This window comes from Oncorhynchus nerka, linkage group LG20, assembly GCF_034236695.1.
Source record: "Oncorhynchus nerka isolate Pitt River linkage group LG20, Oner_Uvic_2.0, whole genome shotgun sequence".
NCBI classification, from domain to species: Eukaryota; Metazoa; Chordata; class Actinopteri; order Salmoniformes; family Salmonidae; genus Oncorhynchus; species Oncorhynchus nerka.
In genome coordinates this window covers 83869958-83892855 of record NC_088415.1, presented here as the reverse complement: position 1 = coordinate 83892855, position 22898 = coordinate 83869958, and the positions used below count along the sequence as shown (strand labels likewise).

General features: G+C 43.6%; 1 protein-coding gene across 2 annotated transcripts in view; it reads left to right on the top strand.

The window, feature by feature from the left end:
• The first annotated feature begins 1583 nt into the window (after positions 1 to 1583).
• LOC115103300 (unconventional myosin-VIIa-like) overlaps positions 1584 to 22898 on the top strand; it is a 40597-nt gene continuing 19282 nt past the window's right edge. Inside the window, exons 1-28 of one of the 2 annotated variants that reach the window (XM_029624156.2) lie at positions 1584 to 1744; positions 2209 to 2245; positions 3081 to 3182; positions 3694 to 3843; positions 4151 to 4335; positions 4574 to 4695; positions 4945 to 5087; positions 5370 to 5483; positions 7174 to 7327; positions 7545 to 7621; positions 7734 to 7853; positions 8116 to 8258; positions 8414 to 8624; positions 8714 to 8849; positions 8956 to 9125; positions 11801 to 11944; positions 12182 to 12340; positions 12492 to 12584; positions 13280 to 13374; positions 18208 to 18292; positions 18777 to 18995; positions 19111 to 19320; positions 19553 to 19879; positions 20633 to 20782; positions 21032 to 21100; positions 21412 to 21539; positions 21749 to 21875; positions 22015 to 22134. In XM_029624156.2, coding sequence (XP_029480016.2) covers positions 2228 to 2245; positions 3081 to 3182; positions 3694 to 3843; positions 4151 to 4335; positions 4574 to 4695; positions 4945 to 5087; positions 5370 to 5483; positions 7174 to 7327; positions 7545 to 7621; positions 7734 to 7853; positions 8116 to 8258; positions 8414 to 8624; positions 8714 to 8849; positions 8956 to 9125; positions 11801 to 11944; positions 12182 to 12340; positions 12492 to 12584; positions 13280 to 13374; positions 18208 to 18292; positions 18777 to 18995; positions 19111 to 19320; positions 19553 to 19879; positions 20633 to 20782; positions 21032 to 21100; positions 21412 to 21539; positions 21749 to 21875; positions 22015 to 22134 — 3771 coding nt within the window. In that variant the 5' untranslated portion in view covers positions 1584 to 1744; positions 2209 to 2227. The remainder of the gene's footprint in view (positions 1745 to 2208; positions 2246 to 3080; positions 3183 to 3693; positions 3844 to 4150; positions 4336 to 4573; positions 4696 to 4944; positions 5088 to 5369; positions 5484 to 7173; positions 7328 to 7544; positions 7622 to 7733; positions 7854 to 8115; positions 8259 to 8413; positions 8625 to 8713; positions 8850 to 8955; positions 9126 to 11800; positions 11945 to 12181; positions 12341 to 12491; positions 12585 to 13279; positions 13375 to 18207; positions 18293 to 18776; positions 18996 to 19110; positions 19321 to 19552; positions 19880 to 20632; positions 20783 to 21031; positions 21101 to 21411; positions 21540 to 21748; positions 21876 to 22014; positions 22135 to 22898) is intronic. The other variant, XM_029624158.2, reaches the window with a different exon arrangement.

Genomic DNA, 22898 nt, shown 5'->3' with positions numbered 1-22898 from the left:
TTATATACAGGGGCTACCGGTACCGAGTCAGTGTGGAGGTTATATACAGGGGGTACCAGTACTGAGTCAGTGTGGAGGTTATATACAGGGGGCACCGGTACAGAGTCAGTGTGGAGGTTATATACAGGGGGCATCGGTACCGAGTCAGTGTGGAGGTTATATACAGGGGGCACTGGTACAGAGTCAGTGTGGAGGTTATATACAGGGGGCACCGGTACGGAGTCAGTGTGGAGGTTATATACAGGGGGCACTGGTACAGAGTCAGTGTGGAGGTTATATACAGGGGGCACCGGTACGGATTCAGTGTGGAGGTTATATACAGGGGGCACCGGTACGGAGTCAGTGTGGAGGTTATATACAAGGGGTACCGGTACGGATTCAGTGTGGAGGTTATATACAGGGGGCACCGGTACCGAGTCAGTGTGGAGGTTATATACAGGGGGTACCGGTACGGAGTCAGTGTGGAGGTTATATACAGGGGGCACCGGTACCGAGTCAGTGTGGAGGTTATATACAGGGGGCACCGGTACGGATTCAGTGTGGAGGTTATATACAGGGGGCACCGGTACGGAGTCAGTGTGGAGGTTATATACAAGGGGTACCGCAGGATTCAGTGTGGAGGTTATATACAGGGGCACCGGTACCGAGTCAGTGTGGAGGTTATATACAGGGGGTACCGGTACGGAGTCAGTGTGGAGGTTATATACAGGGGGCACCGGTACCGAGTCAGTGTGGAGGTTATATACAGGGGGCACCGGTACAGAGTCAGTGTGCAGGGGTACAGACTAGTTGAGGTAATCTGTCCATGTAGGTGGGGGCGAAGTGACTATGCATAGGTAACAAACAAACAGCGAGTAGCAGCAGTGTACAAGAAGGGGGGGGGGGTGTCAATGTAAATTGTCCGGTCGCGATTATGAATTGTTCAGCAGTCTTGGGGGTAAAAACTTTTGAGGAGCCTTTTGGTCCTAGACTTGGCCCTCCGGTACCGCTTGCCGTGTGCGGAGCAGAGAAAACAGTCTATGACTTGCATGACTGGAGTCTGACAATTTTATGGGCTTTCCTCTGACACTGCCTATTATATAGGTCCTGGATGGCAGGAAGCATTGCCCCGGTGATGTACTGGGCCGTTCACACTACCCTCTGTAGCGCCTTACGGTCATCTTACTACTATTACTGTAGTAAGATGGCGTCGGTCGCTCCATGAACAGGGCGACCATGTCTACCGGCGCCATAACATCTGCTAAATATTTGTATGCAACCAATAAAATGTTATTTGATTTTGTATCAATACAGAAACCAGACCAGTGTCTGCTGCCATTAACACAGGTCAAAAGAGCACTACTATAGTTTCATAAGAGCTCCCAGCTCATAAACTCTTTCTAAAATGTTCTGTGATTCAATTTGTAGATTTTGATATGGATTATTTAGGTTACAGGTTAACGTCTGGAAGCAGGCCCAGAATTGAAGGGCGTATTGGTCCAAATGCACTAGGAGAGTGAGTGGGTAGGAGCCGACTTTGATCCGGTCTTCTTGAGCAGTGAGTCTACAACATGACAGGTCAAAGTCAAAGTGCCATAAAGGAGATGTGTCAGGGCCAGGAGTTTCAGTCGTTTCCTCGTTCCTTGTGCTATCCTGGTAGGGTTGTGTTAACATCATCTAACAAACATATGAGCTCCACATCTACTGTACAGGACTAACTGAAGAACTGGGATTTCAATGAGGACCATCACCTGAGTTGCTACGAGTAAGTTGGCAGATGTGTGTTTTTGTGGTATTTTTTTGTGGAGTTATGAAATGTGGCAATAGCCATTACCCACTGGGTACAAACATCAATTCTATATCTATTCCACGTTGGTTCAATGTAATTTAATTGAACTGAGGCAAAAACAACATTGCTTCAACCAGTGTGTGCCCAGTGGGTAGGCTGAATGGTGTAGAGTAACGATTTGCTGTCATTTCAGCTGTCCTTCTAGAAGGCGATAAAAGGTCTTGAGTTCTGTATCGTTCGTCTTGTATAATATGTTGTTAGAATGGATGATTGCAGTTATTGAGCACCATTATCTCCATATAATCACCATTGGAATCTTTTCTTACAAAATGGAGATCACAGACATTGAGATCACAGTATCTCCCGGTTTACATTATACAATCCACATATATTTCTTGAAAAAATGCATGACTCGTGTCTTTCTTGTTTCTTGAATTTAGGAAATAGGAGGGTTCTATCATGGTGATGTTGAGAAAGGTAAGCTCCTCGATATGATCTATGTTGACTATTTGATCAATGTAACCCGGATGCCATCCTTTGGTTATAAAGGTTTTTGAAATAGAATAGTGTTATGTGATCAGCACTTCCATTGCCTAGTCATTCCAACTCCTTTGGGCCTGAAAATGACCATAGGAGATGACTATACGGTGCAAACAAATTTGATACCGGACAAAGAATTCTCTCTGGCATTATGTCTGAATGTGATCTATCTAGGGGTTTGGGACAATGCCATTGCCATTCAATTCAGAAAATGGCTTGAAATGGCAAAATCCCTATTTTGGTATCAAATCTGTTTGCAGTGTATGGCTTCGGTCCTAGACTTGGCACTCCGGTACCGCTTGCCGTGTGCAGTAGCAGAGAAAACAGTCTATGACTTGCATGACTGGAGTCTCTGACAATTTTATGGGCTTTCCTCTGACACCGCCTATTATATAGGTCCTGGATGGCAGGAAGCTTTGCCCCAGTGATGTACTGGGCCGTTCACACTACCCTCTGTAGCGCCTTACGGTCATCTCTTAAATCTCCTATGGTCATTGTCATGGAGTTGGGAAGACAGTGTAAACAGATCTGTGCTAGAAAATACCTATGTTGAATTGTAAGCTTTAGCACACTGGCAATCTTAGATGCTCCACAAACAATTTATTAGATCTTACACAATGATCCTACGGTCACCAGTGTGATGGACTTTCTTGCAATAGGTCTTTGCACACTGTCCTTTTTTTTCAATAGAGTAACAAGCCTTTGAATGTAAGGGCAAAATCTGCGTTCTTTCAAATGTATGATCCTGAACCACTAAGCTACTTGCTCCCAGGGTGAGTGGGTGTGGGTGGACTCTGGTACCGGGGTGCCCATCGGAGCCCGGGTCAAAGTGACCGACACTGGACACCAGCTCCTGGTGGACGATGAAGGAAAGGTGACCGTGGTACTTCATTATACTTGTATTGTATTGAATTGTATGACTCTGGTATTTTAATGTACTGCTGGTCTCAAATTAGCTCAAGATATAAATCAATCACTTTAGGGAATAATCTATCAAACTACTATCTCATTTACAAATGACATAATTTAGAACATTAAAAACATTTGTTTAGTTTTGTCTTTTCATTTTTGCATTATTGTCTTTTTATTTTTGCATTCTGCACTGCTCTGTTATAAAATGATGTAAAGCCTAAACCAAAAACTTAAAGAGACAGTTTAAAAACAAAGCTAAAGTTTTCAGACCTTCAGACCTCAAAATCTGACATTATGTAACTTATGATATCGAACAAATCAGGTATTGAATCCAGGCCGTCATTGAAAATAAGAATTTGTTCTTAATTAACTGACTTGCCTAGTTAAATAAAGGTAAAAAATAAAAAATAAAAATAAAAATTGATGTCAATCTGTGCCTAAAGTTCTGTTTATTGTCCCTGTATTGTTCCCAGGAACACAAGCTCTCCCAGAAGGAGGACTCCATAAGGGTGATGCACCCCACCTCGGTGGAGGGGGTGGACGACATGGTCCGCCTGGGGGACCTCAACGAGGCCGGGCTCCTCAGGAACCTGCTGGTCCGACACAGACAAGGCATTATCTATGTGAGTCCCCTATTGTACTACACTACCCATAATGCTTGGTGTAACAATAAAAGGTTTGGTCTTGATGTTTTGAATCTTTTGAAGCGTAACCCATCTCCGTACCAATACACCCATCACCACTCCTACACATGCTTGCTGTACATTCAGACCCTTTCTACACTATGGATGTTGGACTATTTAGATTATGTTGGAAACAAGCAGAAAAATATGAAAGATTCATGAAAGACGTTCACAGAATTATTAATGTGGTGCCCCCACAAAAAGTGGGCTGCGCAAGCCTAAACCTCTGTTAATGTCTTTCGCACAGACCTACACAGGCTCTGTGCTGGTGGCAGTCAACCCTTACCAGGAGCTTCCTCTCTACAACGCCGACCAGGTGAGGCTGTACCACGGGCGTAGGCTGGGAGAACTACCCCCACACGTCTTTGCCATCGCAGATACCTGCTACTTCAACATGCGCCGCCACAACCGAGACCAGTGCTGTATCATCAGGTTAGACTGGCAGCATTCCACTTATCAGACACTCAAGTCATTCGGTTGAGCAATAGGAAACCAAAGCAGAAGTGTCACTTTTTTATTATTATTATTGTGGAATATGCTTTTTAAAATGTTATTTTATTTGAAGATGCTCTTTGGAGGGGTTCAGTCCTACTTTTTACATTGACATTTACACTGGATATACACCTGAAATCCAATAACTGATGGACTGTCTCTCTCTTTTGTCTGTCAGTGGGGAGTCGGGTGCAGGGAAGACTGAGAGTACCAAGCTGGTACTTCAGTTCCTGGCTGCAGTAAGTGGACAGCACTCCTGGATAGAGCAGCAGATACTGGAGGCTAACCCTATACTAGAAGGTAGGCTCTGTACTGATTAAAATATTTTCTCTACAGTACATCTCTCTTTCTCTCTCTCTATGCCCCTCTCTGTCTCTCTATGTCTCTCTCTGTTGCTCTCTCTCACACACGGACACACACACGGACACATGCACACACATACATACACACACATGAGACTAAGAGGGGTCTGTGTGTTTTTACACAGACACACACACTATTGTAAGTGTTGTTACTCATGACAACCTTCCTATTCCTGCGTTCCCCCAGCATTTGGGAATGCCAAAACAATTCGCAACGACAACTCCAGTCGCTTTGGGAAATACGTGGAAATCTTCTTCAACAAAGATGGCGTCATCGAAGGGGCTCGACTGGAACAGTACTTACTGGAGAAGTCTCGTGTCTGCCATCAGGTAGGGCAGCAAAGGCAGTATCTTTTAATAACATGTAGAACATGAGGTAATATCATAGCTAATTGCTTCATAAAGGGAATTGATTCCAAAACCATCTAAACTTTCTCTGGTAAACAACAGGTTTGTCTAATTTAATATTAATTTTTTTGTGTCCGTACTTGGAAGAGGACAAAATTCATTGTTGGATTTTCCAGTATCAAGGCAAAAAGTTTTAATGTCATGAGATTTTGATATATTGATATATGCAACACTACTGTTATAATTTTTACTAACTAACCCTAGGCCATGGAGGAACGGAACTACCACATATTCTACTGCATGTTAACGGGGATGACAACAGAACAGAAAAAAAATCTGTGTTTGGGAGATGCCTCTGAATTCAACTACCTCAAGAGGGTAATATCACTAGACTGCTACAACACGACCACTTACAGGTTTTCCTACTCACATTTATACATCTAGCTCATTAATACATTACATTTTTACTGGGTACAACTAAGTAACTGTCCACTGGGCACAGACGTCAGTTCAACGTCTAGTTTTGATTTACAGTGCCTTCAGAAAGTATTCATACCCCTTCACTTATTCCACATTTTCTTGTGTTACAGCCTGAATTCAAAATGGATTAAATTGTGGTTGTTTTCCTTGCCCATATACACACAATACCCCATATTGACAAAGTGAAAACATATTTTTAGAACTTTGGGCAAATTTATTGAAAATGAAATACAGAAATATCTCATTAACATACATTTTCACACCCCTGAGTCAATACATGTTAGAATCACCTTTGGCAGCGATTACAGCTTTGTGTCTTTCTGGGTAAGTCTCTAAGAGTTTTGCACACCTGGATTGTACAATAATTGCACATTATTCTTTAAAAAAAATCTTCAATCTTCGTTAAGTTGGTTCTTGATCATTGCAGACAGCCATTTCCAAGTCTTGCCATAGATTTTCAAGACAATTTAATTCAAAACTGTAACTAGACCACTCAGGAATATTTAATGATGTCTTGGTAAGCAACTCCAGTGTATATTTGGCCTTGTGTTTTAGGTTGTTGTCCTGCTGAAAGGTGAATTTGTCTTCCGGTGTCTGTTGGAAAGCAGACTGAACCAGGATTTCCTCTAGGATTAGCTCTATTCCGTTTATTTTTATCCAACAAAAACTCCCTAGTTCTTGCCGATGACAAGCATACCCATAACATGATACAGCCACAACCATGCTTGAAAATATGAAGAGTGGTAGTGATGTAGTTTGTTGGATTTGCACCTAACACAACACTTTGTGTTCAGGACATGAAGTTCATTTTGTAGTTTTACTTCAGTGCTTTATTGCAAACAGGATGCATGTTTTGGAATATTTGTATTCTGTACAGGCTTCCTTATTTTCTCTCTGTCATTTAGTTAGTATTGTGGAGTAACTACTATGTTGTTCACAGCCATTAAACTCTGTAACTGTTTTAAAGTCACCATTGGCCTCACGGTGAAATTCCTGAGCGGTTTCCTTCATCTCCGGCAACTGAGTTAGGATAGAAACCTGTATCTTTGTAGTGACTGTGTGTATTGATACACCATCCGAAGTGCAAATAATAATAGATTCATTGTACCCATCTACCAATAGGTTCCCAATAACCCCCTGGTATTTGTGGTTGAATCTGTGTTTGACATTCACTGCTCGACTGAGGGACCTTACAGATAATTATATGTGCAGGGTACAGAGATAAGGTAGTCATTCAAACATCATGTTAAACACTATTATTGCCCACAGAGAGAGTCTGTGCAACTTATCGTGTAACTTGTTAAGCACATTTTTACTCCTGAACTTATTTAGGCTTGCCACAACAAAGGGGTTGAATACTTATTGACTCATCAACTGTCAGCATTTCCTTTTTTAATTAATTTGTAAACATTTCTAAAAACATAATTCCACTTTGACATTATAGGGTATTGTATGTAGGCCAGTGAAACAAAATCTCAATTTAATCCATTTTAAATGTAGGTTATAACACAACAAAATGTGAAGTAAGTCAAGGGGATTGAATACTTTTTGAAGGAAACTGTATAACCTTAGACCCTGTGTTCTAAAGGGAGACTGTATTGTCTGCGATGGACGTGACGATGCTAAGGACTACACCCGTATCCGCACGGCTCTGAAGATCCTCACCTTTACCGAGACACACTGCTGGGAGATCCTCAAGCTGCTTGCTGCACTCCTCCACCTGGGCAATGTCAGCTTCGAAGGTGGAGTCCTCTCTGGGTCTATGACCTGATGTCTGAGTGTGTTCTTGGGGAATATGACCTGGGCCTTGTCCTCACCCAATCCTCCCCAACCCAAATGGCCATATTTCTTGAGATCCTAAAATACTTGAATGTTGATGTGTTTTTGTTGTTGTTATTCTTTTTTTGTTAAGTTGAAAGCTCTGATTGACCAAGTTTTCTTTTGTTATTTGCCTTACAGCCTCCATCTTGGATAACATGGAGAGCTCTGATGTCAGTTCATCGGATCACTTTACAATTGCAGCCAAATTGCTGGAGGTAGGCATATTTGTTGCCATGACATTTTTTTCTGGGATGTTTTTTAATAACATATTATGAATATACAGTACAGTTTACATGATATACATATATCTTCATATCTTCCTTACAGGTGCAGCCTGCGTCTCTGGGTGTGAGCTTGACTTACCGCTCCTTCATGACCAACAGAGAGCGAGTATCCAAACCCCTCAGCTCTGAACAGGCAGCCGACTGCAGGGACGCCTTCGTGAAGGTAATGATGCCACACCTGTTTGAAGGTGCCAAGGAAAGATATACAGTAGGCTACCTCCTGAAAGAAGAGGGAAGACAACATACATATTCACAAAGGCACATAAGCCTTAATCGTTACTTAAGATCCGTGGGGGAATGGACGTAACTCGAGTCTTCCATTGTCATCAGTGCACGATTTACTTGATTGTTGAGTTAAACACTCTAGGTTTTGGTCCATATTCTATTCAAGAGTATGTGTGTTGTTTGTGTCATGATTTCTTCAGGCAATATATGGTAAACTATTTATCTGGATTGTTGGGAGAATCAACAGTGTCATCCATAAGACTCCCACCAACGGTCCCAAATACGTCCGTAACTCCATTGGCTTGCTGGACATCTTTGGGTTTGAGAACTTTGCCTCAAACAGGTATTTCAGTCAATATCAAATACTAATTTCCCTTGTTGTTTGCGACAGTCGACACACAGGTAGTTAAATACAGGCTTGTATGTCCTTCATGCTCCCCGATCCTATGTAACCAACTGGTCAATAACACAAGCTTTTTCCACGTGCTTTTTTCACAGCTTTGAACAGCTGTGCATCAACTTTGCCAATGAGCAGCTGCAGCAGTTCTTTGTGCGTCATGTGTTCAAGCTGGAGCAGGAGGAGTACACTAAGGAGGACATTGTCTGGAAAAACATCACCTTCAATGACAACACGCAAACCCTTGATCTCCTGGTTGGGAAGCCCCTCAATGTGTTGGCTCTGATCGATGAGGAGAGCCACTTTCCCAAGGTAAACTATCTCAAATGTCTCTAATAAACCCTGCTATGGAGGCAATCTGAATTGGTGAGGTTTGTGACGACCTTGAATGTTTCTTCCAGGGCACAGATGTCACCATGTTGAACAAGATGAACCAGGTTCATGCCAAGTGCAACATCTACATTCCGTCTAAGAACACCCACGACATGGAGTTTGGGATCCGCCATTTTGCTGGGGTTGTTTACTACGACTCAAGAGGTAACCAGAAGAAAAAGGGATCACATAAAATATTTGTTGATTTGCTGGGACACAGGAATATGTGTTTTTTTTACTCACCATTTGATCCTGTATGTTTTTCATTCAGGATTCCTGGAGAAGAACAGAGATACTCTCAGCTCTGACATTATCAAGATGATTGACACGACAACCAACAAGCTGCTGAGGCAGATCTTTGAGACGCAGCTCAGTGCTAATGTCGTGAAGAACCCTGCCAGCAACAACAGGGTCGTTATGACACCCAAGAGCTCTCTACGGGTTTGTAGCTACTGTTATTATTTGGATTCTGAATATCCAACTCCCATTAGCTACGCTGAACAAAAATATAAAACGCAACATGCAACAATTTCAAAGATTTTACTGAGTTACAATTCATATAAGAAAATCAGTCAATTGAAATAAATAACTTAGGCCCTAATCTATGGATTTCACATGAATAGGAGTACCGATATGCATCTGATGGTAACAGATACTTAAAAAAAGGTAGGGGCTTGGATCAGAAAACCAGTTAGTATCTGGTGTGACCTCCATTTGCCTCACGCAGAGACGTACATCTCTTTCACATAGAGTTTATTGGGCTGTTGATTGTGGCCTGTAGAATGTTGTCCCACTCCCTTTCAATGGTTGTGTGAAGTTGCTGGATATTGGCAGGAACTGGAACATGCTGTCGTACAGGTCGATACAGAGCATCCCAAACATGGTCAATGGGTGACATGTCTGGTGAGTACGCAGGCTGGGACATTTTCAGCTTCCAGGAATTGTGTACAGATCCTTGTGACATGGGGCCATGCATTACCATGCTGAAACATGAGGAGATGGTGGCGGCTGAATGGCGTGACAATGGGCCTCAGTGTCTCGTCACGGTATCTCTGTGCATTCAAATGTCCATCTATAAAATGCAATTGTGTTCATTGTCCGTAGCTGATGCCTGCCCATACCATAACCCCACCGTCACCATGGGGCACTCTGTTCACAACATTGACATCAGCAAACCGCTCACCCACACAACGCCATAGAGGCTGTCTGCCATATACACTTCTCCAGCATGCCAGTGGCCATCGAAGGTGAGCATTTGCTCACTGAAGTTGGTTATGATGCCGAACTGCAGTCAGATAAACACCCTGGTGAGGACGGCGGGCACGCAGATGAGCTTCCCTGAGACGATTTCTGACAGTTTGTACAGAAATTAATTGGTTGTGCAAAGCCACAGTTTCATCAGATGTCAGGGGGGCTGGTCTTAGATGATCCTGCAGGTGAAGAAGCTGGACGTGGAGGTCCTGGGCTGGGGTGGTTACACGTTGTCTGTAGTTGTGAGGCCGGTTGGACGTACTGCCAAATTCTCTAAAACGACGTTGGAGGGGGCATATGGTAGACAAATGAACATTCAATTCTCTGGCATCAGCTCTGGTGGACATTCCTGGAGTCAGCATACCAATTGCACGCTCCCCCAAAACAAGTCATCTGTGGCATTATGTTGTGTGACATAACTGCAAATGTTAGAGTGGCCTTTAATTGTCCCCAGCACTCTTTTGGCGCATGAACCGCTAGCGGGACAGCAACGAAAACAACGGTAAAATTGCAGAGCATGAAATTCAAAATCAAAAATCGTAATATTAAACATTCATGAAAATAGAAGCGTCATACATCATTTAAAAGCTTAATTTCTTGTTAATCCAACCGCTTTTTCAGATTTCAAAAAGGCTTTATGGTGAAAGCATACCATGCAATTATCTGAGGACAGCGTCCCACATCAAAATACCGTTTCAACCAGCACAGGCATCACAAAATCACAAATAGCGATTAAATAAATCCCTTACCTTTGAAGATCTTCCTCTGTTATCAATCCCAAGGGTCCCAGCTACACAATGAATGGTCATTTTGTTCGATTAAGTCCTTCTTTATATCAAAAAAAGTCAGTTTAGTTGGCGCCAATGATCTCAGTAATCCACTCTTTCAACATGCATACAAACAAATCCAAAAAGTTACTAGTAAAGTTCATCCAAACAAGTCAAACAATGTTTCTAATTAATCCTCATGTACTCTAATATCTAAATAAACTATAATATTTAAGATGGAGAATAGTATGTTCAATAGGGAAGATAAATAACGAAGAGTGCGCACCTCATTCACGCTCCAACAAGACCACTTTTCTAATGAGAGACACCTTGTAGTTCTTCCAACTAGTTGTTAATTTTTCAAAAAACAAGCCTGAAACCCTTTCTAAAGACTGTTGATATCTAGTGGAAGCTATAGGAACTGCAATATGGGTCATATCTATTTGTATTTCCCAAAGGCAAGCACTGTCCTGGCAAGCAAATGGCCTGTGACCTCAAAATTATTCCTTGGGTTTTTGCCAGCCAAACAGGTCTGTTATACTCACAGACATTATTTTAACAGTTTTAGAAATGTCAGAGTGTTTTCTATCCAATGTTACCAAGTATATGCATATCCTAGCAGGATTTCCCTACCGGCCAAACCCTTCCTAACCCGGACGACGCTAGGCCAATTGTGCGTCGCCTCACGGACCTCCCGGTCGCGGCCGGTTACGACAGAGCCTGGGCGCGAACCCAGAGTCTCTGGTGGCACAGCTGGTGCTGTAGTACAGCGCCCTTAACCACTGCGCCACCCTTGGGACCAACACTTTACACGTTACGTTTCTATTTTTGTTCAGTATATATTCACCATAAACAAAAGCTATGGGTTTCCGTATGTCATGTAGATTAGCAGTATTATTAATTATTCATACATTATCTACCCATTATTCATCAAGTAATCTGTGCTTTGGTAACATCCAATGGTTAGATTTGGGGTCATCTCAAAAAGTATTGCACTGGGGGGAATTCCAGTTTTTCCACATGGTTTTCCTATATATATGGTCACTGACAACGGTCCAAAATTCCACACAGATGACATTGTGATCTTTCTCCCCAAAGGCGGCCCAGACGGACGGTAGGAAACAGGTGTCCACGCTGAGTGGTCAGTTCCGCCAGTCCCTCGACTCCCTCATGAAGGCCTTGTCCATCTGCCAGCCACACTTTATCCGCTGCTTTAAGCCCAATGACAACAAGAAATCCATGGTGAACAAGACAGCCATTTGTAGCACTGGGCCAGATACAGCGAGACATGATTCATTGATGGTGCAATATCACAATCATAGGAGGTCAAACTCACACAAAACAGAAAAAAATGTGATTAGGTAGAATGGCAGTTTCACACCATACACATTTTACAATTCCACTGAAGTCCCCTTTTTCCATCCTACAGTGCTCTCCACTCTACTAAAACAAGCGTATGAATGTCTCTGTCTTCCTCAGTGTTTTGACAGAGACCTGTGCATACGTCAGCTGCGGTATTCTGGAATGATTGATACCATCAGAATCCGGAAGCTGGGATATCCAATCCGTCATACGTTCAAGCAATTTCTGCAGCGGTACAGAGTACTCCTAAAGACAACCGTCTGTGACCCCAAAACTGTAAGACATTATTATTTAGAATATGTTGATGATGATGATGATAAAGATGACAGAGATAATGACATTTGTTAGCATTCAAATCTCCAAAGTTGTCATGGCTTTTAGTTTTATGGTTATGGTTCCCAATATCCTCCTCTCTCTCCTAACCCAGGAGTCAGCATCAGCCTGCTGTATTGCCATTTGCAAGGCCGTGATCACAGGACATAACGACTGGAAGATTGGCACAACTAAGATCTTCCTAAAGGTGCAGTTAAACCTAGATTTTCCCGTCCAAGTCAAAATGATTCTTAGCCGTAATGTGGACACCACCCAGCCGGGGAGGGATATGGCTTGAAAACGTACCTCAATGCAGGGGTGGGATATGACACTGTACTCCTAGTTATGCCAGTATCCGAACTGACAAATGGAGAAGATTGCTAGTTTTGAATTAAATGGCCCTTTTTCATCCTCATGCTAGGCTAGCGAGACTAAACCAAAGGCTAGCAGAGACTAAACAAAAGGCTAGCGAGACTAAACCAAAGGCTAGCAGAGACTAAACCAAAGGCTAGCAAAGACTAAACCAAAGGCTAGCAGAGACTAAACCAAAGGCTAGCAGAGACTATCAGTATTTCAATATTCTCCATTTGTCTGTTCGGATATTGGCATAACTAGGAGTACAGCGTCATCTTCCATCCCTGGATTGAGGTACGTTTTCAAGCCATATCCCTCCCCGGCTGGGTGGTGTACACATTACGGCTTAGAATTGTTTTGACTAAGTTTTAGCTAAGTTAAAGCCTACCACACTAGACAACCACAAACATTGGTCATGTTGTAACAGCAGTGATGGAATCCCAAATGTCACTTAAAGCAATTAGAATATGTTACAATGATGTTGGTCTACGTTTTTGAAAAGGTCCAGATTAATCCTCTGTAACCTGTCTCCACCCTCTTCCCATTCAGGATGCCCATGACTCCCTACTGGAGTGGGAAAGAGAGCGAGAGCTCAACAGGAAAGCCCTCATCATCCAGCGGGTTATTCTTGGCCACAGAGACAGGTAAATGAGGAACACTGAGACACACAGCTTGGAGGGAATATAGGGTATAAAATGGCATGTGACATGTCATACCTGACACAGGAACTTTAATGTTTGGGATGTTGTAATGTTTGGGATGTTGACATTACATAGCAGAGTTCTGTCCTACTATCCAGGTCTGTACCCAAACAATTTGAACTTCTACTTTAAAAAATCTACCTCTCTAAAAACAAGTCTCTCACCGTTGCCACCTGCTATAGACCACCCTCTGCCCCCAGCTGTGCTCTGGACACCATATGTGAACTGATTGCCCCTCATCTATCTTCAGAGCTCGTGCTGCTAGGCGACCTAAACTGGAACATGCTTAACACCCTAGCCATCCTACAATCTAAGCTTGATGCCCTCAATCTCACACAAATTATCAAGGAACCTACCAGGTACCACCCCAAAGCCGTAAACACGGGCACCCTCATAGATATCATCCTAACCAACTTGCCCTCTAAATACACCTCTGTCGTTTTCAACCATGATCTCAGTGATCACTGCCTCATTGCCTGCATCCGTAATGGGTCAGCGGTCAAACAACCTCCACTCATCACTGTCAAACGCTCCCTGAAACACTTCAGCGAGCAGGCCTTTCTAATCAACCTGGCCGGGGTATCCTGGAAGGATATTGACCTATTCCTGTCAGTAGAGGATGCCTGGTAAAAAAAAATTAAATGCCTTCCTCACCATCTTAAATAAGCATGCTCCATTCAAGAAATGTAGAACCAGGAACAGATATAGCCCTTGGTTCTCTCCAGACCTGACTGCCCGTAACCAACACAAAAACATATTTTGGCGTTCTGAATTAGCATCGAACAGCTCCTGTGATATACAACTTTTCAGGGAAGCTAGAAACCAATATACACAGGCAGTTAGAAAAGTCAAGGCTAGCTTTTTCAAGCAGAAAATTGCTTCCTGCAAAACAAACTCAAAAAAGTTCTGAGACACTGTAAAGTCCATGGAGAATAAGAACACCTCCTCCCAGCTGTCCACTGCACTGAGGATAGGAAACACTGTCACCACCGATAAATCCACTATATTTGAGAATTTCAATAAGCATTTTTCTATGGCTGGCCATGCTGTCCACCTGGCTACCCCTGCCCCGGTCAATAGCACTGCACCCCCCACAGCAACTTGCCCAAGCCTTCCCCATTTCTCCTTCTCCCAAATCCAGTCAGCTGATGTTCTGAAAGAGCTGCAAAATCTGGACCCCTACAAATCAGCCGGGCTAGACAATCTGGACCCTTTCTTTCTAAAATTATCTGCCGAAATTGTTGCAACCCCTATTACTAGCCTGTTCAACCTCTCTTTCATGTTGTCTGAGATTCTCAAAGATTGGAAAGCAGCTGCGGTCATCCCCCTCTTCAAAGGGGGGGACACTCTTGACCCAAACTGCTACAGACCTATATCTATCCTACCATGCCTTTCTAAGGTCTTCAAAAGCCAAGTCAACAAACAGATTACCGACCATTTTGAATCCCACCATACCTTCTCCTCTATGCAATCTGGTTTCAGAGCTGGTCATGGGTGCACCTCAGCCACGCTCAAGGTCCTAAACAATATCTTAACCGCCATCGATAAGAAACAATACTGTGCAGCTGTACTCACTGACCTGGCCAAGGCTTTCGAACTCTGTCAATCACCACATCCTCATCGGCAGACTCGATAGCCTTGGTTTCTCAAATGATTGCCTCGCCTGGTTCACCAACTACTTCTCTGATAGAGTTCAATGTGTCAAATCGGAGGGCCTGTTGTGCGGGCCTCTGGCAGTCTCTATGGGGGTGCCACAGGGTTCAATTCTTGGATCGACTCTTTTCTCTGTATTCATCAATGATGTCGCTCTTGCTGCTGGTGAGTCTCTGATCCACCTCTACATAGACGACACTATTCTGTATACTTCTGGCCCTTCTTTGGACACTGTGTTAACTTCTTATGGTATAGGGGACGCTTGCGTCCCACTTGGCCAAAAGCCAGGGAAAATGCAGCGCGGCAAATTCAAATACAATTATATAAAAATCTAACTTTCATTAAATCACACATGTAAGATACTAAATTAAAGCTACACTCGTTGTGAATCCAGCCAACATGTCAGATTTTTAAAAGGCTTTTCGGCGAAAGCATAAGAAGCTATTATCTGATGATAGCACAACAGTAAGGGTAGCCTAGTGGTTAGAGTGTTGGACTAGTACCTGGAAGGTTGCAAGTTCAAATCCCCGAGCCGACAAGGTACAAATCTGTTATTCTGCCCCTGAACAGGCAGTTAACCCACTGTTTCTAGGCCGTCATTGAAAATAAGAATTTGTTCTTAATTAACTGACTTGCCTAGTTTAAATAAAGTTAATATAAAAACAAAGAGAGTAGCATATTTTAACCCTGCAGGCGTTACACAAAACGCAGAAATAAAATATAAAACATGCCTTACCTTTGACGAGCTTCTTTTGTTGGCACTCCGATATGTCCCATAAACATCACAATTGGTCCTTTTGTTCGATTAATTCCGTCCATATATATCCTAAATGTCCATTTATTTGGCACGTTTGATCCAGAAAAAAAAACAGCTTCCAAATTGCGCAACGTCTCTACAAAATATCTCAAAAGTTGCCTGTAAACTTTGCCAAAACATTTCAAACTACTTTTGTAATACAACTTTAGGTATTTTTAAACATTAATAATCGATCAAATTGAAGACGGGTCTATCTGTTTTCAATAGAGGACGAGAGGAAACTAACGCTACTTTTCAAGTCTTGCGCAACTCTCAACAGTGTTACCCATTTCCTAGATGGCCGTACCTCTTCATTGCACAAAGGAATAACCTCAACCAAATTCCAAAGACTGGTGACATCCAGTGGAAGCGGTAGGAACTGAAAACAAGTGCCTAAGAAATATCGTTTCCCAATGGGAACCCACTGAACAGACAGAGACCTAAAAAAAAATCTGAACGGTTAGTCCTCTGGGTTTTGCCTGCTACATAAGTTTTGTTATACTCACAGACATGATTCAAACAGTTTTAGAAACTTCAGAGTGTTTTCCATCCAAATCTACTAATGATATGCATATCTTATATTCTTGGCATGAGTAGCAGGAAGTTGAAATTGGGCATGCTATTTATCCAAAAGTGAAAATGCTGCCCCCTATACCTTAAGAAGTTAACAACTCTCCAGACGAGCTTCAATACCATACAACTCTCCTTCCGTGGCCTCCAATTGCTCTTAAATACAAGTAAAACTAAATGCGTACTCTTCAACCGATCGCTGCCTGCACCTGCCCGCCCGTCCAACATGACTACTCTGGACGGTTCTGACTTAGAATATGTGGACAACTACAAATACCTAGGTGTCTGGTTAGACTGTAAACTCTCCTTCCAGACTCACATCAAACATCTCCAATCCAAAGTTAAATCTAGAATTGGCTTCCTATTTCGCAACAAATCATCCTTCACTCATGCTTCCAAACATACCCTTAAAACTGACCATCCTACCGATCCTCGACTTGGCCGATATAATTTAAAAAATAGCCTCCAATACCCTACTCAATAAAGTGGATGCAGTCTCTCACAGTGCCATCCGTTTTGTCACCAAAGCCCCATATACTACCCACCACTGCGATCTTTACGTCCTTGTTGGCTGGCCCTCGCTTCATACTCGTCGCCAACCCACTGGCTCCAGGTCATCTCCAAGACCCTGCTAGGTAAAGTCCCCCCTTATCTCAGCTCGCTGGTCTCCATAGCAGCACGTGCTCCAGCAGGTATATCTCTCTGGTCACCCGCCAAAACTAATTCTTCCTTTGGCCACCTCTCCTTCCAGTTCTCTGCTGCCAATGACTGGAACGAACTACATTTCGTTATTTCTTTTTTTTTACCCCAATTTCATGGTATCCAATTGTTTAGTAGCTACTATATTGTCTTATCGCTACAACTCCCGTACGGGCTCGGGAGAGATGAAGGTTGAAAGTCATGCGTCCTCCGATACACAACGCAACCAAGCCGCACTGCTTCTTAAGACAGCGCCATCCAACCCGGAAGCCAGCCGCACCAATGTGTCGGAGGAAACACCGTGCACCTGGCAACCTTGGTTAGCGTGCACTGCGCCCAGCCCACCACAGGAGTCGCTGGTGCGCGATGAGACAAGGATTTCCCTACCGGCCAAACCCTCCCTAACCCGGACGACACTAGGCCAATTGTGCGTCGCCCCACGGACCTCCCGGTTGCGGCCGGTTACGACAGAGTCTGGGCGCGAACCCAGAGTTTCTGGTGGCACAGCTGGCGCTGCAGTACAGCGCCCTTAACCACTGTGCCACCCGGGAGGCGGTCTCCCATTATTTCTATCTCTACTTTGCACATTCTTCCACTGCAAATCTACAGTTCCAGCGTTTAACTTGCAATATTGTATTTACTTCGCCACCATGGCCTTTGTTTTGCTTTCACCTCCCTTATCTCACCTCATTTGCTCACATTGTATATAGACTTATTTTTCTACTGTATTATTGACTGTATGTTTGTTTTACTCCATGTGTAACTCTGTGTTGTTATATGTGTCAAACTACTTTGCTTTATCTTGGCCAGGTCGCAATTGTAAATGAGAACTTGTTCTCAACTTGCCTACCTGGTTAAATAAAGGTTACATTAAAAATACATTAAAAAAAATAGCACACTGGCAGTGGTCACTGACATGGGTTTATCTGTTATTCTCTCTAATACCCCAATCTAAAGGTTTACCACAGAGTTACATACAGTTGTTACTATTGTTTTAATACAGTAGTTCATACAAGTCTGCGCTATTGATGTTTTGTTGAAATGTATTCCTCTTGTAGGAAGAGCTTTGTAAAGAAAAGGAGAGCCACTGTGGTGATACAGAAGCATTGGAGAGGTTACAAAGACAAGAATCAATATAGAAAGGTAAGTTACTGGCTCAGTTTCAAGTGGCAATTAGGGAGGTCTACTGCCGAAAAAGAAAGACAATTCTTGTCTACTTTACCAATATTTTCTCCTCTTTTTGCCAAAAAATGAGTGTGAAGTTCTAGTATTTAGCTACACCACTACATGGTAAAAAAGTAATTAAATACTGAAAACACTACCAATATTTGAATTGAGTCCAAGCTACAGCAAAATGCTATTAAATTACTAGTTGAACTACACATAGTTCACTACACCACAACACTGGTAAGGAGTCAACTCAGATACACGTTTGTAGACAAACTGAGGTGATATTGATCAAATGCCCTAGCTAAGGAGTGCACATTATTGTGCTGATAGAGATTTTCTCATTTTCTTTTTTTTATAGGCTGGATCAGCTTTTAACATATCTTTCGGTTTTCTCTCTGCTGCTCACATTTACCTTCTACAAACATAATTGATCCTCCTCTCCGTCTCGTTCGACTAGCTCCAGCGCGGCTTTCAGCGTCTGCAGTCTACGATCCGTGGTCGTCTATCCCGGCTGCATTACCTGAAGGAGCTGGCGGCAGCCGTCACTCTGCAGTCCCAGGTGCGCGGGTACCTGGCCAGGAAGAGTTATAAGAGCAAGAGAGAAGCTGTGACTGTCCTCCAGGCACACACCAGAGGCATGCTGGCTAGGAAGACCACCAACAAGAGGAGGACAGATGTGAGTTCTGACATTTGAGAAAAGTGTGTGTGTGTGATTGCAAGCCTGTTGTGCCACCTGTGTGCAAATTCAATATATCTGTGTGTGTGTGCTTGTGTTTGTGTGTCTGTGTTAGGCATTCCTATCAGCCCAGGAGCGGGAGGCGAGAGAGCAGACAGCCGCAGAGCTCCAGCGGAGGCTAGAGGAGGTCCTCAGCCAATCACAACAGGCTGCTGCCGAGCCAGAGCCAGTCAGTGAGCAGGAAATGGTGGAAACAATGTTTGAATTCCTGCCCCACAAAGTGTCAGTAGGAGGGCGGGAGGGCCCGGCTCCAGAGGGCTTTGAGGTGATGCTCAAAACCAATGGTGGATCTTAATGTCATATTAACATAGGTTTCCATTTGCTATAGTCTTATATGTCTTAATACCTCAGTGATAAACACTGCTAACAGAATGACCACATCCATCTAACCTTCTCTTCTCATTGAAGAAGCATTATAATATTCTACTATTCTCTCCAACTCCAAGAAGAAAGTATCTAACTGAGTATCCGACTGCACTCTCCCTATCCATCCTCAGGACTTGGAGAGAACGCGAACAATCCCAGAGGTGACTGAGGAGAGCCGAGAGGAGAGTCGAGATGAGAGCCGAGATGAGAGCCCAGTAGAAACCCCAGCTCCGGTAGTAGTACAAGTACCAGTACCAGTACTAGCTCAGACTGAACCAACTCCTGCACCAGCACCAGTACCAGTGGAACTACCAGTGGTGGAGTACGATGATGAGGATGAGGAGTTCTCCTTCATCAAGTTCAGTGCTTTGCACTTCCAGGGCTCTGCTACCCACAGTCACATCACCCAAAGGCTGCGTCAGCCCCTGCTCCACCACGAGGACGAGGGGGACACACTGGTGAGAAGTCAACATCAGGCTTCTGTGTCTCTCAGAGGGATCCAAAGCAAGGATGGCATTTTTCTTCCTCTGTCACATATGCGACATTATAAACTGGGTGGTTCGAACCCTGAGTGCTGATTGGCTGAAAGCCGTGGCATATCAGACCATATACCACGGGTATAACACAACATGTCTTTTTACTGCTCTATTTACATTGGTAACCAGTTTATAATAGCAATAAGGCACCTCTGGGGTTTGTGGTACATGACCAATATACCACGGGTAAGAGCTGTATCCAGGTACTCTGCGTTGCGTCGTGCATGAGAACAGCCCTTAGCCATAATATATTGGCCATATACCACACCCCCATGGGCCTTATTTCTTAATTCTTCTCTCCTCTTTTCTCTTTTTCTACTGTACTTTATCCTCTCCTCCTTCTTCATTTTCCCCCTGCTGTTTTTGTTTTGTTCCTCACTTCACCCCATTCTTTTATTTTCTTTTCCCTTCCCTACTTTCTCCTCTCCATTCCTCTCCTCTCCATTCCTCTCCTCTCCATTCCTCTCCTCTGCACTGCTCTCTGCTCCTCTCCATTCCTCTCCTCTCCATTCCTCTCCTCTCCATTCCTCTCCTCTGCGCTGCTCTCTGCTCCTCTCCATTCCTCTCCTCTCCATTCCTCTCCTCTGCGCTGCTCTCTGCTCCTCTCCATTCCTCTCCTCTCCATTCCTCTCCTCTCCATTCCTCTCCTCTCCGCTGCTCTCTGCTCCTCTCCAGGCCTGTCTGACAGTGTGGTGGATCATCTTGAGGTTCATGGGGGACATCGCTGAGCCTAAACAGATCAACCAGGAGCCCTCCACCATCATCCAGAAGAACCTTGGCCAGAGGCAGAACAGGAGGCTCAGCAATCTAGTGGGCCTGGATCAGGTACTGAACATAAGGCCTTACTGGGACTTAACCTTACATTCAACTAAGTTCAATAGGACTTTATTCATCCCTTACGGGCAGCAGGAAAAATATCGCTACTCACTGATTCCCTTAATGTGATGACAATAGACACTTGTGTCATTTTGTGTGTTTCTAATAGTTTACTGTTGTACTGAGTTTTTGCTGACTGAATTCACCCACTAAACAGTTTGTCAGATGTCTAATTCGTCCTATACATTTTCCCATCAGAAAATACTAAGGAAAAATAGAAAGAAAGAAGGAATGGGGAACAGAAAAGCTTCGACCATTGTAGATGAGGTATGTTACATACACATTATTTTGTCCTCAGAACTAAAATGAGTCTGAATATCCATGATGTAACAAGACAGGCTAATTGTCCAGATGGGATACAGTTTATGTAAAATTGATGTCAAAAGTAGGTTTTTTTGTTGTTGTGCATTTTAACCCTACTCTTTTCCTAACCTTAATCTAATTCTCCTAAACTGCATTTCTCCTAACATGCTGCCTAAGTTTTCCTAACCTGCGACGAAAAGGCAAATATGACATAAGCTGTATCCGCTCCAGACAAAACCGGCTAATTGTCTCGTTGTGCTCCTCATCTCCTCCAGCCGGAGACTATGACGGAGGAGGAGAAAGACATTCTAATTGGAGAGGGGCGCACTTTGGATCGGCCAATATCCGACCTGGAAAAACTGCACATTATTGTTGGATACGCCCTATCCAGACGAGATATAAGGTAACAAACCGAATTACAACACGTAAACAATGTTACCCAGATATTTCCCAGTTATTGATGTCTACAAAAATAATTTGTTTGTCATCCCAAAACGGTTTCATTCAGAACTAATAAAGGATTACAGCTACAGTTGCAATGCAAATGAATTGGATCCAATCAAAACTGATGGATAGCTACTTGAGCTTGTCTGTCCTTGTTTGTCCGTGTAGGGATGAGATCTATTGCCAGATCATTAAACAGCTGGTGAACAATAAGAACCAGAAGAGTTCCCTCAGAGGCTGGGTCCTCCTGTCCATCTGTCTTGGTATCTTCCCCCCAACAGAACTCCTTATACAGGTCAGGCTAAAGTTGACATTTTTTCACCTGTGGCTGTATGTCTTAAGGCGCTGTGTTTTTTACGTATAGGCATACTGAATTTATAACCCAGGCCCCACTCAATCAATTACATACACTGTAATTCTATTCTATTCCACAGTATCTGGAGAGCTTCCTGCGCAGAGGGCCAAGTAGCTATTGTCCGTACTGTGCTGAGCGCCTGCGTCGCATCGTGGCCAATGGGGAAAGAGGCGAACTGCCTTGTTGGATAGAGCTCCAGGTAAGATCCATGACAGAGACATAGTCATCTGGGCGCCATCTCCCTTCTGACACAATGCAACAGAATTGGGGGGTAGGCCTGTCAGGACTCAAACCCGGGTCCAACACCCTAGCCAAAGAATCTCTTGACGATGCCGCTAGGTGTCGACTACTGCTGCTGTTAAGCAGTATCAACACTACAGGTCATGGACAGTATTCATGACAAATGTCGCATTCAAAACAACTGGGAACTCAGAACTGGGAACTCGGAAATCTCTGACTTCCGACTTCAGTGCGTTCAAGACAACTGAGAACTCTGAAAAAAAGTGCTCCGATTAGGAAAAATCGTTTCGAACGGTCATCCAACTGGGAATTCCAACTCGGGAACTTAGGTCTCTTTCTAGAGCTCCGACTTTACACCTGACGTCATGATTTGACCTCGTATTTTTCTGAGTTCCCAGTTGTCTTGAAATCACCATCAGAGCAGGTTTGGTCAGACAACAATACATTGAGTGATCAGAAACAGACTGGCACTCATGTTAATTGATGAGAGGTCGCATCAGAGTTATGTGAGAGACCGTTGCTAAACTACAGCTACATGCGCCAACCACTGCTAATATCCCACCTACTCCAACATATGAAATCGATTCTCTGTTTTTGCTCTGCGGACATATCTTTATGGCGGCAGGTAGCCTAGCTGTTAGAGAGGTGAACCAGCAACCGGAGGATTTCCTGTTTGAATCCTGGATCTGCCTGGAAAAATCTGTTGGGAAGTGAGCTGGCAAC